General features: G+C 46.3%; 2 protein-coding genes across 7 annotated transcripts in view; one reads left to right on the top strand and one right to left on the bottom strand.

Moving 5' to 3' along the window:
• The window catches only part of DOCK2 (dedicator of cytokinesis 2), a 1,781,615-nt gene that overhangs the window by 1,507,068 nt on the left and 257,439 nt on the right, over positions 1-17,108 (top strand). For all 4 annotated transcript variants that reach the window (XM_063928256.1, XM_063928254.1, XM_063928255.1 and 1 more), the window contains exon 43: positions 7,699-7,783. In XM_063928256.1, the coding sequence (XP_063784326.1) occupies positions 7,699-7,783 (85 nt within the window). The remainder of the gene's footprint in view (positions 1-7,698; positions 7,784-17,108) is intronic.
• Positions 1-17,108, bottom strand: part of LOC134933211 (ERV-BabFcenv provirus ancestral Env polyprotein-like) — a 447,012-nt gene that overhangs the window by 256,622 nt on the left and 173,282 nt on the right. The window lies entirely within an intron of this gene.

The raw sequence follows: 17,108 nt of genomic DNA, 5'->3' as shown, positions 1-17,108 counted from the left end.
CATACTACGTCACACAGCACTCATACTACACTCAAACTGCACCCATACTACGCTCACAGAGCAGCACCCATACTATGCTCAAACTGCACCCATACTACGCTCACACAGCAGCACCCATACTACGTCACACAGCAGCACCCATACTACGCTCACACAGCAGCACCCATACTACGCTCACACAGCGGCACCCATACTAAGCTCACAGCACCCATACTACACAGCACCCATACTACTCTCACACAGCACCCATACTACGCTCACACAGCACCCATACTACGCTCACACAGCAGCACCCATACTACGTCACACAGCACTCATACTACGCTCACACAGCAGCACCCATACTACGCTCACACAGCGGCACCCATACTAAGCTCACAGCACCCATACTACACAGCACCCATACTACTCTCACACAGCACCCATACTACCCTCCCACAGCACCCATACTACGCTCACACAGCACCCATACTACGCTCACACAGCACCCATACTACACGGCACCCATACCACTCTCACACAGCACCCATACTATGCTCACACAGCACCCATACTACACGGCACCCATACCACTCTCACACAGCACCCATACTATGCTCACACAGCACTCATACTACTCTCACACAGCACCCATACTACACAGCACTCATATTACGCTCACACAGCGGCCATACTACGCTCACACCGCACCCATACTACACGGCACCCAAACCACTCTCACACGGCACCCATATTACGCTCACACAGCACCCATACTGCACTCACACGGCACCCATACCACGCTCACACAGCACCCATACTACGCTCACACAGCACCCATACTACATGGCACCCATACCACTCTCACACAGCACCCATACTATGCTCACACAGCACCCATATTACGCTCACACAGCACCCATATTACGCTCACACAGCACCCATACTGCGCTCACACGGCACCCATACTACGCTCACACGGCACCCATACTACGCTCACACAGCACCCATACTACACAGCACCCATACCACTCTCACACAGCACCCATACTATGCCCACACAGCACCCATACTGCACTCACACGGCACCCATACCACTCTCACACAGCACCCATACTACACAGCACCCATACTACACTCACACAGCACCCATACTACACAGCACCCATACTACGCTCACACAGCACCCATACTACTCTCATACAGCACCCATACTATGCTCACACAGCACCCATACTACTCTCACACAGCAGCCATACTACACAGCACTCATACTAAACTCACACAGCCCCAATTAGCTCCCCCACCTAGCACTCAACCCAACAATTTGTACATCCCAATGCCCATTAACACATTCACCCCCATACAGACACACACACACACACATACATTTCATAAATCGATTCTGCTCATCGTGGAGCATTTACAGAAGTTACCTGGCATCATGCATCAATATCAGCAGCAGCAGCAGGATAGTGTGGGAGGCGGAGCTTGTGTGTGTCACTGTCTGGCTCAGTCAGGACCCGAGTGGACTCTGGAGGAGAGGGGAGGGGCGGCCAGAGCACTGCCTGCACGGCTCTGTGGCTGCTGCCTGCTGATCTCACTGACAGGTGAGAATGTCGGCCTTTAGGAGGCGGGGCCTGGGAGGAGGGGGTGTGGCCATAGCCGTGGACCATACTTTGTCTTTGTCAGTCAGGGGATGGGGGTGCGTGCGTGTAAGTGTGCGGCTCGCTTTGGTGTCACCCTATTGAAGGGTGACACCCGGGTGCGGGCCGCACCCCCCGCACCCACCTCATGACGCCACTGGTCTGCACAGATGCAAGACCTGTTTTGCTTATGTGCAGAATGGGCCTTGCGATGTTGCCAGCAGCCCCCTGTCAGCAGCAGCATGAGTGACATGCTGCAGTGTTTATGGGGGCGGCACCCAGCACCATGCTTTAAAACTGAGGCGCGTCACTCCGTGCAGCCGTGTGGGTTGCTGGATGAACTCGGACATTTTTTTAAAGGAGCAATAATTTCTAATAATGTTACGAATTCTCAATGAGGGGTACGTAGTCATAGAAAGGGTGCATCTACCTCAGAGGTAAATGGCAATGTGATAAAGTTATTCTTGTTGTGTAGTGATTTCTAGCCATACATCCACATTTCTCTTTATGGGATGTTCGGAGTAGTGTGAATGTCACACAAAGACAGTGAGATCAATGTAAATACAGGTTGAGTATCCCATATCCAAATATTCCGAAATACAGAATATTCCAAAATACGGACTTTTTTGAGTGAGACTGAGATAGTGAAACCTTTGTTTTCTGATAGCTCAATGTACACAAACTTTGTTTAATACACAGAGTTATTAAAAATATTGTATTAAATTACCTTCAGGCTGTGTGTATAAGGTATATATGAAACATAAATTAATTGTGTGAATGTAAACACACTTTGTTTAATGCAAAAAATAATTAAAAATATTGGCTAAAATAAATGACCTTCAGGCTGTGTGTATAAGGTATATATGAAACATAAATGCATTCTGTGCTTAGACTTGGGTCCCATCACCTTGATATCATATTATGGTATGCAATTATTCCAAAATACGGAAAATTCCTATATCCAAAATACTTCTGGTCCCAAGCATTTTGGATAAGGGATACTCAACTGTAATACTATACTGAAGGCCGATGAGTCATCTGCAAGATAGAAACTAAAATAGAGGACTGTTACCTTCAAACAATATTTTTTGATTGATATTTCTCCACAACTGTCTGAGGCTGTCTCGGACAGTTGGGAAAGCACATCGGGCTAAATTTACTAAGAATGGGAGGTCTATTTAAGATGCCCATAGCAACCAATCAGATTCCGGGTATTCCCATCTTAAATAGAATTCACATCTTAGTAAATTTACACCAAAGTCTTTTTATATGTGCTGAAATAAAACTGTGTTTCTGCCACCTGGTGGGAATTTACAATAACCACATTCTTTGAATGTTAACAAGTTGTTATGATCGAAAAATGTGTTTTTGCCAATGAAATGATCAAGCATCTATAAATAAAATGCATAGTAAAACATTAGTGTATACTGTATATACAGATGTAGCCATGCTCATCTATGTAAGCATCGCAGAACGGATGGTGCAGCCAGTTTGCTTGCGAGTGAACGTGCGTGTGCGTTTCCTATGGGCAAACTCCGGCTGCGACTAGTCGCAGCATATCATATAATGCTGCTTACCACGATGCGTATGCTCGTGCAGGGCAGTAGAGAGCCGGGCTGGGCCCAGGTACTTTTCCGGGGGTGTGGCCTGATCACAGGAGGCGTGGTCATATGCACCCTTTGAAAAAATACAGAAAAAAATTGTATTTTAAGCGTCACCATGGGTATATTCCAGCCCAGCACACAGCAGCGTGTGCTGGGCTGAGAAGAAGAGCTGCTGCTGCCAGTTAAGTGGAAGGAGGCCTGGGGCCCCCACTGGGCCCTCACTTGGCCCCTCCATCAGACCTGGGTCCCCGGGTAATTTGTACCCTCTACACCCCTCTCTCGGCACCACTGTGCCTGTGCATAAGCAACGGTGAGGCTGGCTACATCTGTATGTTGATAGTGAAGATTATTTGGTCACATCTAATTCCTATTCTACAGTACAATCTCTATTGTATGTGAGCCGTGCATTGCACCATTACAGCTCTGAAATAATAAGTGGGATTTGCTCTACTTACCGTTTTACAAAAGTATTAATAAATACGGCACATTTTGCTCTTTAGCAGGGCAACTACCTAAAGACTTTAGTATGGGCAGCACAGTGATGTTGTGGTTAGCATTGCTGTGTCACAGCACTGGGGTCACAAGTTCAATTTCAAACTAGACTAAATCAGTGTGGTGTTTGTTTGTTCTCCCTGTGTTTCAGTAGATTTACAACTGGTGCAGTGGCTTACTGCTACACTCCAAATAAAACATAATGGTAGGTATTCTGGTAAAACATAAATTAACTCTAGTAAATATGTGTGCAAGAAAGTGTTAGGGAACTTATGAGGCGAGATGTAATAGCATCTGAGATTGTCGAAGGTGCAGGATGCCAGGCGATTTTGGGCATTTTTATTAAAACGGCAGTCATTTACAAGGCATGGTTTTGGCTTGGAAATGATTGCTGCTATAAAAAAAAGTCAGAGATCATCCGGCATTCCACACCTCCAACAATCTCGGGCACTATTACATCGCCTATGATATTAATTGGGGCAGGGACTACTGTGAATGATACATTGTAGCACTAAATAAATGCTAATAATAATAGGTAACAGCAGGGATTCCCAACCTCTTCCAATCTCGGCCCTCAAGGCACACTGACAGTCCAGGTTTTAAGGATAGCCATACTTGAGCAAAGGTGACTTACTATAATTAATACCTCAGTTATTTTGATCTAATCATCTGTGCTTATGCATGGATATCTCTAAAACCTGGATTGTTAGTGTGCCTTGAGGACCGAGGTTGGGAAACACTGGGGTACAGGATGACAGGTATTTTGCAGTCATTTATAGAATTCATATTTAATATGGGCAGAAATGGATTTTGGATTATGGAAGAAAACCATAAGAGTACCCAGAGGAAATCCACAGAAGCACAGGGAGAATATACAAACTCCACACAGTTATGGCCACAGTGGAATTCAAACCCATCACCTCAGTGCTGTGTGGCAGTAATGGTAACCATTCATGCTCAAGGGCAGATTTAGGGGTGAGGTGCCCCTAGGCACAACAGTAACAGTATTATTTTTATTGTTTGGCTATAGGCCCTCATTTGATGATAGCCAATTTAGTAGGATAATAAAAAAAGCCAAGAACTATGATTTGTTTTTTATTTTTTTGTTATGTGTACATATTTACTAAGTAGGATAGCTTACAAGGGTAGTATGTGCATGTCCTACCCATTTACACTCCATTCAATATTGTATATAGATATATTTGCAGTGACAGGATCTTTTTGGGCTGACAGTACCATCACAAGCATACAAGTGGTGCCCCCAAACAAATGCCGCCTCTCACGTGTCTAAAATTTGCCACTGTTGAGCTGCCCTCAAGTGAATCGATCTACAGAGCCCAGCAGTAGACCCACTAGAAGCTCAAACCTCCCCATATAATAATGTATAGCCAAGATATAGTGACTGCAGGCAACTCTACATATACTGACAACATAAATCCAGAGGCAAAACTTTTGCACTGTAGAAAAATGTTTTATAGTCAAGATTTTGTTTTTACATTGCACGTTTTTCAACCTTTTAAACTATTAGCAAATTGTGCAGCCTGTGACCATTATACAGCTCTACAATATTTAGCATACTATACATTCCCATATAGAAATCATGTAATGTGTACGTGGGTATAGTATGGTATGCCGGCGGCCGGGCTCCCGGCGACCAGCATACCGGCGCCGGGTGCCCAACCGCCGGCATACCGACAGCGTGGCAAGCGCAAATGAGCCCCTTGCGGGCTTGTTGTGCTTGCCACACTGCGCTCATCACGCTGCGGGCACGGTGGCGCGTTACGCGCGCCACACTATTTATTCTCCCTCCTGGGGGGTCGTGGACCCCCACAAGGGAGAATATCTGTCGGTATGCCAGGTGTCGGGATTCCGGCGCCGGTATACTGTGCGCCGGGATCCCGACATTCGGCAACCTGAAGACCACCCGTGTACATTATACAGGGCCGGCAACAGAAATCTTGGGGCCCCATACACTGATATCTCTGGGGGCCCCCTACCCCCTCAACTCTTCCCCTCAATATAAATGTGTGTGTATATATATATATATATATATATATATATATATAAATATACAGTATATACATACACACGCACACATATACATACACATATACAAACATACATATATAAGCACATATACATGTACATATACTACACAGACACAAACATACATATATATATAGACACAGACCCACAGATTGTCACAACGGTGAGGGAGATTGCAAGGACCCAGGAGGGACTGACCTTGTCTGTAGGGACATCACATTGGTAAAGCTGCAGTCGGCTGCTGTCTGATATTCACAGTCAGTGTGCATGGCAGTGCTGTGCCGCTCAGCTCCTCGGAGTCAGCGGCAGCAGCAGGGACGGGCTGGCGCGGGTTCATGCGTAGTGACGCCGCGACGCTGGCAACACAGCACGGGACCAGCTCAGACCAAGTGATGGGGTATGCGGCAGGGGTGGTGTTTGTATTGGGAAGTAATTGTCTGTTAATTGACGTATGGGCATCCCGGAGTGCACGGGAGCCACAGCTTTCTTAGGCGCTGCCTACACATTTCTTGTGGCCCTGATGCTCGGGGCCCCCCTGATCCTTGGGGCCCCATACGGGTGTCCCCTTTGACCCCCCCTGTCGCCGGGCCTGACATTATACACCCGACTGATGGGATCACTATGATTTCTCAATACTTATTAATATTGTCAGCAACATAATGTTGAGTACAGTGTTCTGACACAGTTGTAATTGTAGTTGAAACATTGTAACTGTGCTGCACTATACCTTTAAACAAGATGGTAAAGCAATTTGTTTAAAGTTATAATGCCAACCCAGTTTCATTGCTTTAACATCAGTATCATGCTGACATATTATGTCAACATTGTGAAGGTCGGGAAGTTAACTACCTCCCCAGCTGATGACTATTGAATTATTCTCAACACCATTTGACCAGGTACTACCTGTCACTACAAGTTATCACATTTGGTACTTATGCAGATCAGCTAAAAATGACCTTAATGGTAACTGTAATATTATGGGTTCACTACGATATGCCGGCGGTCGGGCTCCCGGCGACCAGCATACCGGCGCCGGGAGCCCGACCGCTGGCTTACAGACAGTGTGGTGAGCGCAAATGAGACCCTTGCGGGCTAGCCACGCTACGGGCACGGTGGCGCGCTACGCGCGCCACACTATTTTATTCTCCCTCCAGGGGGGTCCTGGACCCCACGAGGGAGAATAAGAGTCAGTATGCCGGCTGTCGGGCTCCCGGCGCCGGTATGCTGGTCGCCGGGAGCCCGACCGCCGGCATACTGAAGACCACCCTAATATTATATGTTCATTTAAAAATAAATTGACCACAGTTTAAGGACAGCTTAGGTTGTGAGACACTCATGAGGTTTTTTTTTTATGAATACCGTCCTATGGGCTATTTCAATTATATATTATCTCTTTATTATCCCTGACATTGTTTACCACTTTTGGATGCATTCCTAACCTAGGAAACTACTATAATATTGATGACTGCGTGTGAATTATCTAGCAGTGTCTGGATATTTTACATATCAATTAAAGTACTGTAATATAAGACAAAATTATTATACACTTCCATTCTGAAGAACATTAAAGCAATGATGGGCATAGATTTTAGAATATGCTAATTGATTTTCTATAGCTGCACATATAACGGGATGAACACAAGGCTTTAAAATCATCATTTTGTGTTTTATGGATAGCTGTAAGGAGTGATATTGGCTAAAATGCAAAAAAGTAAGAACAGTGAGTATAGGCATCATCTTATGACTTAATCTATCGTATCAGCTTTCCAGGTGGACACTTTCAATTAATTTGCATACACTTTGCCTGTAAAAGTAGAGTATGTAGAAATGTGGATTTATGGCCCTGACTCAACCTTAAAACACTTCTATGGAACATAATATCGCCCAAGAGATGCTGTTCATTTTGGCTGATTGTCCTTTATATCTTTCAGCTTTTACAAGTCAAATTACGTGCAGAGATTCCACTACTCCAGACCTGTAAGGAAGGGCTCCATCGATCCAGAGAATGAGTTTGCTGTGAGTGTATTCTGCTGGGGATATTGTATGTGTTTACTATACCAAAAAGTAATTATTCCAGGACCATTGATTTTCTTCTGAGATGAACACTCCAATATAAGAAGTATGTAGAAACTGCAAAAAGGAATCACTATATAAATATACAGCCAATGTGTATGGCCATTAGGTGCAATCAGATAAAATGTATACAGTACATGCGTGTTTTGTAGTATGGCTTAGATCATATTATAAATGCTTACTGTACGTGTAACAGAAGCAAGGCAAGTAGTGTTCCTAGTAAGACATGTTTTTCCTACTGGATGTGTTTTAGGAACATTCATATCTTCTATAACAATAGGAGAAAAGGGAAATGTGTTGCTATGATATTATCTCTTCCTGCCTAATTAGATATGTATATATAGAGAGGGGGAGCTGTATGTATATATAGAGCGGGGGCTCTGGAAGTATAGCTGCTGTAGGGAGTTTGGTACGGGATGCCGGCGCTTGGGATGCCGGTGGTCAAAATACCAACAGCGGCATCCTAATGCGCAGAATCCCAACACCTGCTAGGTAAGTATTCTAACCCTCTTCCCTACCCCCAACTCTAATCCTCCATGCCTGCAGCCTAACCCTAACCTACGCCCCCACACCCTAACCCACCTCCATAGTGTCTAACCCTTTTCCCCTAACCCCCGCACCCTAACCCACCTCCTTAGTGCCTAAACCTACACCCTAGAATCCACCCTTCTACCCACAGCCTACCCCTAACCATACCCCCTTAGCAGCGTCAGACTGACTCACCGGAGGTTCGCTTCTGGTCCATTTATGCCGGAACAATGGTTAGAAGCACTCGGCACCTTGCATCACTGTCATCACACACAGTGATTGCAGGTGTGAGTGCAGAGGTCTCTAAACAGTGTGCCGACCAACCCCTTAGTACCTAACCCTCCCTCCTGCAGCCTAACTTTAACCCTTCCCCTGCAGCGTAAACCTAAACCTCCCCCCACAGCCTAACCCTAACCTGCCCTATACTGCCTAAACCTAACCCCACTCCACCCCACCCTCCCTGCGACCTAATGTTAACCAGCCTTGGCATACTTACGTTGCATACAACAAGTTGGGATTCTGGTGTCAGCATTGTGAGGGATGTCGGAGTTCTGGAACCGGTCTTCTGACCAGTGTCAGTATTCCAGCATTGGTATTCTGACTGCTGGCATCCCAAACGCCGGTATGCTGAACGCATTCTGTTGTATGACAGGCAATAGTAGAACATGCAGGGGACTAGGACCAATTAGCTGTTATACCATGTGTTTGATACCACTGCTGTTAATCCCTGTATTATCACTGTGTTCCTGCATTAATCCTCTACCTGTTGTTTACCAATAAACCAACATCCTGGTGAAGGACTCGGTGTGGCCTAACAGTCACTTTCACATCTGCTGTGACCCTATAGTGACCACCATCTTAATAGGCTATATATCAACATAAGTATGCTTATGAAGTGCTATTAACAAATACACACATTAAGCACAGTATAACCAAATAAACTGCATATTTCCAATACAACAGATAAAATATAACTATACAATATAATAACACAATACAATACAGTATTGTCCAGGATATAACTAATACCATACTATCGATTAGTGGAGTCCATGGGTAGGACCAGGGATAGGAAAGTAAATGTGTGTCTTTTAACACTGTGCAACACAAGGTGCAGGCTGTGTCGTCACAGGCACCATCACAAAGATATACACACCACAATGGGCGGTAACTTATTAGCCTCGATGCTGCTTTGGGTGATCAAAATGTGCAGATATCACCATGACCGATGGTCATTATCACGGTATCTAATTAGAGGCTGTTTTGATCGCCCTAAATTGGAACCACGATTGCATGAAAACACATGGGATAGGGGATAAGTCCCTGATCCCACGTGTTATAGCAGCTCTAGTGGCCACTTATTGCAGATTATGCTTCGGTTGTCTGAGCACCTGAAGCATAATCCCAGATAAGTGCCGGCATTGGGAGAAAAGAAAGCCGGCATTGGGGCTAATAGCCCCTGGCGATCCTGTTAGCAGCTGTAAAGTATCACTGCTAATAGGATACCGCCCAATGATTGCTCCATTCCCAGTCAGCACAAGTTAGTCAGACAGCACACAATAGGGCAGAGTACTGATGGCATTAGTTGCAAATAGAGATGTGCACCGGAAATTTTTCAGGTTTTGTGTTTTGGTTTTGGATTCGGTTCCGCGGCCGTGTTTTGGATTCGGACTCGTTTTGGCAAAACCTCCCTGAAAATTTTTATCGGATTCGGGTGTGTTTTGGATTCTGGGTTTTTTCCCAAAACCGCCTCAAAAACAGCTTAGATCATAGAATTTGGGGGTAATTTTGATCCTATAGTATTATTAACCTCAATAACCACAATTTCCACTAATTTCCAGTCTATTTTGAACACCTCACAATACTATTTTTAGTCCTAAAATTTGCACCAAGGTCGCTGGATGACTAAGCAAAGCGACCCAAGAGGGCGGCACAAACACCTGGTCCATCTAGGAGTGGCACTGTAGTGTCAGACAGGATGGCACTTAAAAAAATTAGCCCCAAACAGCACATGATGTAAAGAAAAGAGAAACAGAGGTGCACTGTGGTCGCTGGACGGCTAAGCTAAGTGACACAAACACCTCAATATCACAGGAATTATTTGTTCTAATCAATGGTATTATTGGTCCAAATCACTGGAAGAAAATGACAAAATCACTGGAATTATTTGTTCTAATCAATGGTATTATTGGTCCAAATCACTGGAAGAAAATGACAAAATCACTGGAATTATTTGTTCTATTCAATGGTATTATTGGTCCAAATTACTGGAAGAAAATGACAAAATCACTGGAATTAAAGGGCAGTAATGTCGGGAATTATATCAAATGGCAGTACCACTGGACATATACGGAAGTGTCAGACAGGATGGCACTTCAAAAAAATTGGCCCCAAACAGCACATGATGCAAAGAAAAGAGAAAAAGAGGTGCACTGTGGTCGCTGGACGGCTAAGCTAAGCGACACAAACACCTCAATATCACAGGAATTATTTGTTCTAATCAATGGTATTATTGGTCCAAATCACTGGAAGAAAATGACAAAATCACTGGAATTATTCGTTCTAGTCAATGGTATTATTAGTCCAAATCACTGGAAGAAAATGACAAAATCACTGGAATTATCCATAAACATTTGTAGAAAGTCGCTGCTTTCTGATTACAGAAAAGCTCAGATATTCCTGCGAATCCACAATCCCTTCCCAGAGGAAAAAGAAATTGAGAAACCGTTGTTTGAGAACGTTTGTTCTCATTCCCTTACAAAGGAACAAACCACTTTCCAAGAAGACTGACGTTTTTGGGATTATGGAGACATAATGTTTTTGAATATAAATCCTAAAGCAGGTGGTGTATTAGAGCAAAAGAGTACAAGAGACCAGCCATGCAGTTTCTGAAATATTATGACAAAATGTTACTGTATTTCATAAGCACTCATTCCTAACTCTGCTAAGTACTGTTTGGTATACTGTATCTGGCTTCCATGAGGTAGTTGTGTATTATTTCAGCTTCCATTGACCTTTTTGAAAGCGGTAGAAGTTATCGATTCTTTTTTTTATTTTTATTTTCCCCTATTTCTCTGACGTCCTAGTGGATGCTGGGGACTCCGTCAGGACCATGGGGAATAGCGGCTCCGCAGGAGACAGGGCACAAAAGTAAAAGCTTTAGGATCAGGTGGTGTGCACTGGCTTCTCCCCCTATGACCCTCCTCCAAGCCTCAGTTAGATTTTTGTGCCCGGCCGAGAAGGGTGCAATCTAGGTGGCTCTCCTAAAGAGCTGCTTAGAGTAAAAGTTTTGTTAGGTTTTTTATTTTCAGTGAGTCCTGCTGGCAACAGGCTCACTGCATCGAGGGACTTAGGGGAGAGAAGTGAACTCACCTGCGTGCCGGATGGATTGGCTTCTTAGGCTACTGGACACCATTAGCTCCAGAGGGAGTCGGAACACAGGTCTCACCCTGGGGTTCGTCCCGGAGCCGCGCCGCCGACCCCCTTGCAGATGCCGAAAAGTGAAGAGGTCCAGAAACCGGCGGCAGAAGACTTTTCAGTCTTCATAAGGTAGCGCACAGCACTGCAGCTGTGCGCCATTGTTGTCAGCACACTTCATAGCAGCGGTCACTGAGGGTGCAGGGCGCTGGGGGGGGCGCCCTGGGCAGCAATGATAGTACCTTATTCTGGCTAAAAATACATCACATATAGCCCCTGGGGGCTATATGGATGTATTTAACCCCTGCCAGGTCTCAGAAAAACGGGAGAAGAAGCCCGCCGAAAAGGGGGCGGGGTCTATTCTCCTCAGCACACAGCGCCATTTTCCCTCACAGAAATGCTGGTGGGAAGGCTCCCAGGCTCTCCCCTGCACTGCACTACAGAAACAGGGTTAAAACAGAGAGGGGGGGCACTTATTTGGCGATATGACTATATATATTAAAATGCTATAAGGGAAAAACACTTATATAAAGGTTGTCCCTGTGTAATTATAGCGTTTTTGGTGTGTGCTGGCAAACTCTCCCTCTGTCTCCCCAAAGGGCTAGTGGGGTCCTGTCCTCTATCAGAGCATTCCCTGTGTGTGTGCTGTGTGTCGGTACGTGTGTGTCGACATGTATGAGGACGATGTTGGTGAGGAGGCGGAGCAATTGCCTGTAATGGTGATGTCACTCTCTAGGGAGTCGACACCGGAATGGATGGCTTATTTAAGGAATTACGTGATAATGTCAACACGCTGCAAGGTCGGTTGACGACATGAGACGGCCGGCAAACCAATTAGTACCTGTCCAGGCGTCTCAAACACCGTCAGGGGCGTTAAAACGTCCTTTTACCTCAGTCGGTCGACACAGACACGGACACTGACTCCAGTGTCGACGGTGAAGAAACAAACGTATTTTCCTTTAGGGCCACACGTTACTTGTTAAGGGCAATGAAGGAGGTGTTACATATTTCTGATACTACAAGTACCACAAAAAAGGGTATTATGTGGAGTGTGAAAAAACTACCTGTAGTTTTTCCTGAATCAGATAAATTAAATGAAGTGTGTGATGATGCGTGGGTTTCCCCCGATAGAAAATTATTGGCGGTATACCCTTTCCCGCCAGAAGTTAGGGCGCGTTGGGAAACACCCCTTAGGGTGGATAAGGCGCTCACACGCTTATCAAAACAAGTGGCGGTACCGTCTCCAGATAGGGCCGCCCTCAAGGAGCCAGCTGATAGGAGGCTGGAAAATATCCTAAAAAGTATATACACACATACTGGTGTTATACTGCGACCAGCGATCGCCTCAGCCTGGATGTGCAGCGCTGGGGTGGCTTGGTCGGATTCCCTGACTGAAAATATTGATACCCTTGACAGGGACAGTATTTTATTGACTATAGAGCATTTAAAGGATGCATTTCTATATATGCGAGATGCACAGAGGGATATTTGCACTCTGGCATCAAGAGTAAGTGCGATGTCCATATCTGCCAGAAGTTGTTTATGGACACGACAGTGGTCAGGTGATGCAGATTCCAAACGGCACATGGAAGTATTGCCGTATAAAGGAGAAAAAGACAACGTCTTTTCAGCCTCAGTCCTTTCGTCCCCATAAGGGCAAGCGGGCAAAAGGCCAGTCATATCTGCCATGGGATAGAGGAAAGGGAAGAAGACTGCAGCAGGCAGCCCATTCCCAGAAACAGAAGCCCTCCACCGCTTCTGCCAAGTCCTCAGCATGACGCTGCGGCCGTACAAGCGGACTCAGGTGCGGTGGGGGGGGTCGTCTCAAGAGTTTCAGCACGCAGTGGGCTCACTCGCAAGTGGACCCCTGGATCCTACAAGTAGTATCCCAGGGGTACAGATTGGAAATTCGAGACGTCTCCCCCTCGCAGGTTCCTGAAGTCTGCTTTACCAACGTCTCCCTCCGACAGGGAGGCAGTAGTGGAAACAATTCACAAGCTGTATTCCCAGCAGGTGATAATCAAAGTACCCCTCCTACAACAAGGAAAGGGGTATTATTCCACACTATATTGTGGTACTGAAGCCAGACGGCTCGGTGAGACCTATTCTAAATCTGAAATAGTTGAACACTTACATACAAAGGTTCAAATCAAGATGGAGTCACTCAGAGCAGTGATAGCGAACCAGGAAGAAGGGGACTATATGGTGTCCCGGAACATCAGGGATGCTTACCTCCATGTCCCAATTTGCCCTTCTCACCAAGGGTACCTCAGGTTCGTGGTACAGAACTGTCACTATCAGTTTCAGACGCTGCCGGTTGGATTGTCCACGGCACCCCGGGTCCTTACCAAGGTAATGGCCGAAATGATGATTCTTCTTCAAAGAAAATGGACGATCTCCTGATAGGGGCAAGGTCCAGAGAACAGTTGGAGGTCGGAGTAGCACTATCTCAAGTAGTTCTACGACAGCACGGGTGGATTCTAAATATTCCAAAACCGCAGCTGTTTCCGACGACACGTCTGCTGTTCCTAGGGATGATTCTGGACACAGTCCAGAAAAAGGTGTTTCTCCCGGAGAAGAAAGCCAGGGAGTTATCCGAGCTAGTCAGGAACCTCCTAAAACCAGGAAAAGTGTCAGTGCATCATTGCACAAGGGTCCTTGGAAAAAATGGTGGCTTCTTACGAAGCGATTCCATTCGGTAGATTTCACGCAAGAACTTTTCAGTGGGATCTGCTGGAAAAATGGTCCGGATCGCATCTTCAGATGCATCAGCGGATAACCCTGTCTCCAAAGACAAGGGTGTTTCTTCTGCGGTGGCTGCAGAGTGCTCATCTACTAAAGGGCCGCAGATTCGGCATTCAGGACTGGGTCCTGGTGACCACGGATGCCAGCCTGAGAGGCTGGGGAGCAGTCACACAGGAAAAAAAGTTTCCAGGGAGTGTGATCAAGTCTGGAGACTTCTCTCCACATAAATATACTGGAGCTAAGGGCAATTTACAATGTTCTAAGCTTAGCAAGACCTCTGCTTCAAGGTCAGCCGGTATTGATCCAGTGGGACAACATCACGGCAGTCGCCCACGTAAACAGACAGGGCGGCACAAGAAGCAGGAGGGCAATGGCAGAAACTGCAAGGATTCTTCGCTGGGCGAAAAATCATGTGATAGCACTGTCAGCAGTGTTCATTCCGGGAGTGTACAACTGGGAAGCAGACTTCCTCAGCAGGCACGACCTCCACCCGGGAGAGTGGGGACTTCATCGGGAAGTATTCCACATGATTGTGAACCGTTGGGAAAGACCAAAGGTGGACATGATGGCGTCCCGCCTGAACAAAAAACTGGACAGGTATTGCGCCAGGTCAAGAGACCCTCAAGCAATATCTGTGGACGTTCTGGTAACACCGTGGGTGTACCAGTCGGTGTATGTGTTCCCTCCTCTGCTTCTCATAACCAAGGTACTGAGAATTATAAGACGTAGAGGAGTAAGAACTATACTCGTGGCTCCGGATTGGCCAAGAAGGACGTGGCACCCGGAACTTCAAGAAATGCTCACAGAGGACTCATGGCCTCTGCCGCTAAGAAGGGACTTGCTTCAGCAAGTACCAGGTCTGTTCCAAGACTTACCGCGGCTGCGTTTGACGGCATGGCGGTGGAACGCCAGATCCTAAGGGAAAAAGGCATTCCGGAAGAGGTCATTCCTACCCTGGTCAAAGCCAGGAAGGAGGTGACCGCAAAACATTATCACCACATGTGGCGAAAATATGTTGCGTGGTGTGAGGCCAGGAAGGCCCCACGAAGAAATTTCAACTCGGTCGATTCCTGCATTTCCTGCAAACAGGAGTGTCTATGGGCCTCAAATTGGGGTCCATTAAGGTTCAAATTTCGGCCCTGTCAATTTTCTTCCAGAAAGAATTGGCTTCAGTTCCTGAAGTCCAGAAGTTTGTCAAGGGAGTATTGCATATACAACCCCCTTTTTGTGCCTCCAGTGGCACTGTGGGATCTCAACGTAGTTCTGGGATTCCTCAAATCACATTTTAAACCGCTCAAATCTGTGGATTTGAAATATCTCACATGAAAAGTGACCATGCTGTTGGCCCTGGCCTCGGCCAGGCGAGTGTCAGAATTGGCGGCTTTGTCTCACAAAAGCCATATCTGATTGTCCATTCGGACAGGGCAGAGCTGCGGACTCGTCCCCAGTTTCTTCCTAAGGTGGTGTCAGCGTTTCACCTGAACCAGCTTATTGTGGTACCTGCGGCTACTAGGGACTTGGAGGACTCCAAGTTGCTAGATGTTGTCAGGGCCCTGAAAATATAGGTTTCCAGGACGGCTGGAGTCAGGAAAACTGACTCGCTGTTATCCTGTATGCACCCAACAAACTGGGTGCTCTTGCTTCTAAGCAGACGATTGCTCGTTGGATTTGTAGCACATTTCAACTTGCACATTCTGTGGCAGGCCTGCCACAGCCTAAATCTGTCAAGGCCCATTCCACAAGGAAGGTGGGCTCATCCTGGGCGGCTGCCCGAGGGGTCTCGGCATTACAACTCTGCCGAGCAGCTACGTGGTCGGGGGAGAACACGTTTGTAAAATTCTACAAATTTGATACCCTGGCTAAAGAGGACCTGGAGTTCTCTCATTCGGTGCTGCAGAGTCATCCGCACTCTCCCGCCCGTTTGGGAGCTTTGGTATAATCCCCATGGTCCTGACGGAGTCCCCAGCATCCACTAGGACGTCAGAGAAAATAAGATTTTACTTACCGATAAATCTATTTCTCGTAGTCCGTAGTGGATGCTGGGCGCCCATCCCAAGTGCGGATTGTCTGCAATACTTGTACATAGTTATTGTTACAAAAATCGGGTTATTATTGTTGTGAGCCATCTTTTCAGAGGCTCCGCTGTTATCATGCTGTTAACTGGGTTCAGATCACAGGTTGTACAGTGTGATTGGTGTGGTTGGTATGAGTCTTACCCGGGATTCAAAATCCTTCCTTATTGTGTACGCTCGTCCGGGCACAGTATCCTAACTGAGGCTTGGAGGAGGGTCATAGGGGGAGGAGCCAGTGCACACCACCTGATCCTAAAGCTTTTACTTTTGTGCCCTGTCTCCTGCGGAGCCGCTATTCCCCATGGTCCTGACGGAGTCCCCAGCATCCACTACGGACTACGAGAAATAGATTTATCGGTAAGTAAAATCTTATTTTTTAATTTTCTCCTGCATAGCCCAGTAAAATGTTGCAATGTTAAGTATTGGCTTGTGCCTTCTGGGGGTCCACTTCTTCACCAAACCGAGCCAAATCTCATCCAAACCCTCTGTTTCACGTTCTCTATGTA

Source organism: Pseudophryne corroboree, chromosome 6, assembly GCF_028390025.1.
Source record: "Pseudophryne corroboree isolate aPseCor3 chromosome 6, aPseCor3.hap2, whole genome shotgun sequence".
In the NCBI taxonomy this organism is placed as follows: Eukaryota; Metazoa; Chordata; class Amphibia; order Anura; family Myobatrachidae; genus Pseudophryne; species Pseudophryne corroboree.
The sequence above is the reverse complement of the archived record's forward strand: the minus strand, read 5'-3'. Positions and strand labels throughout refer to the sequence as shown.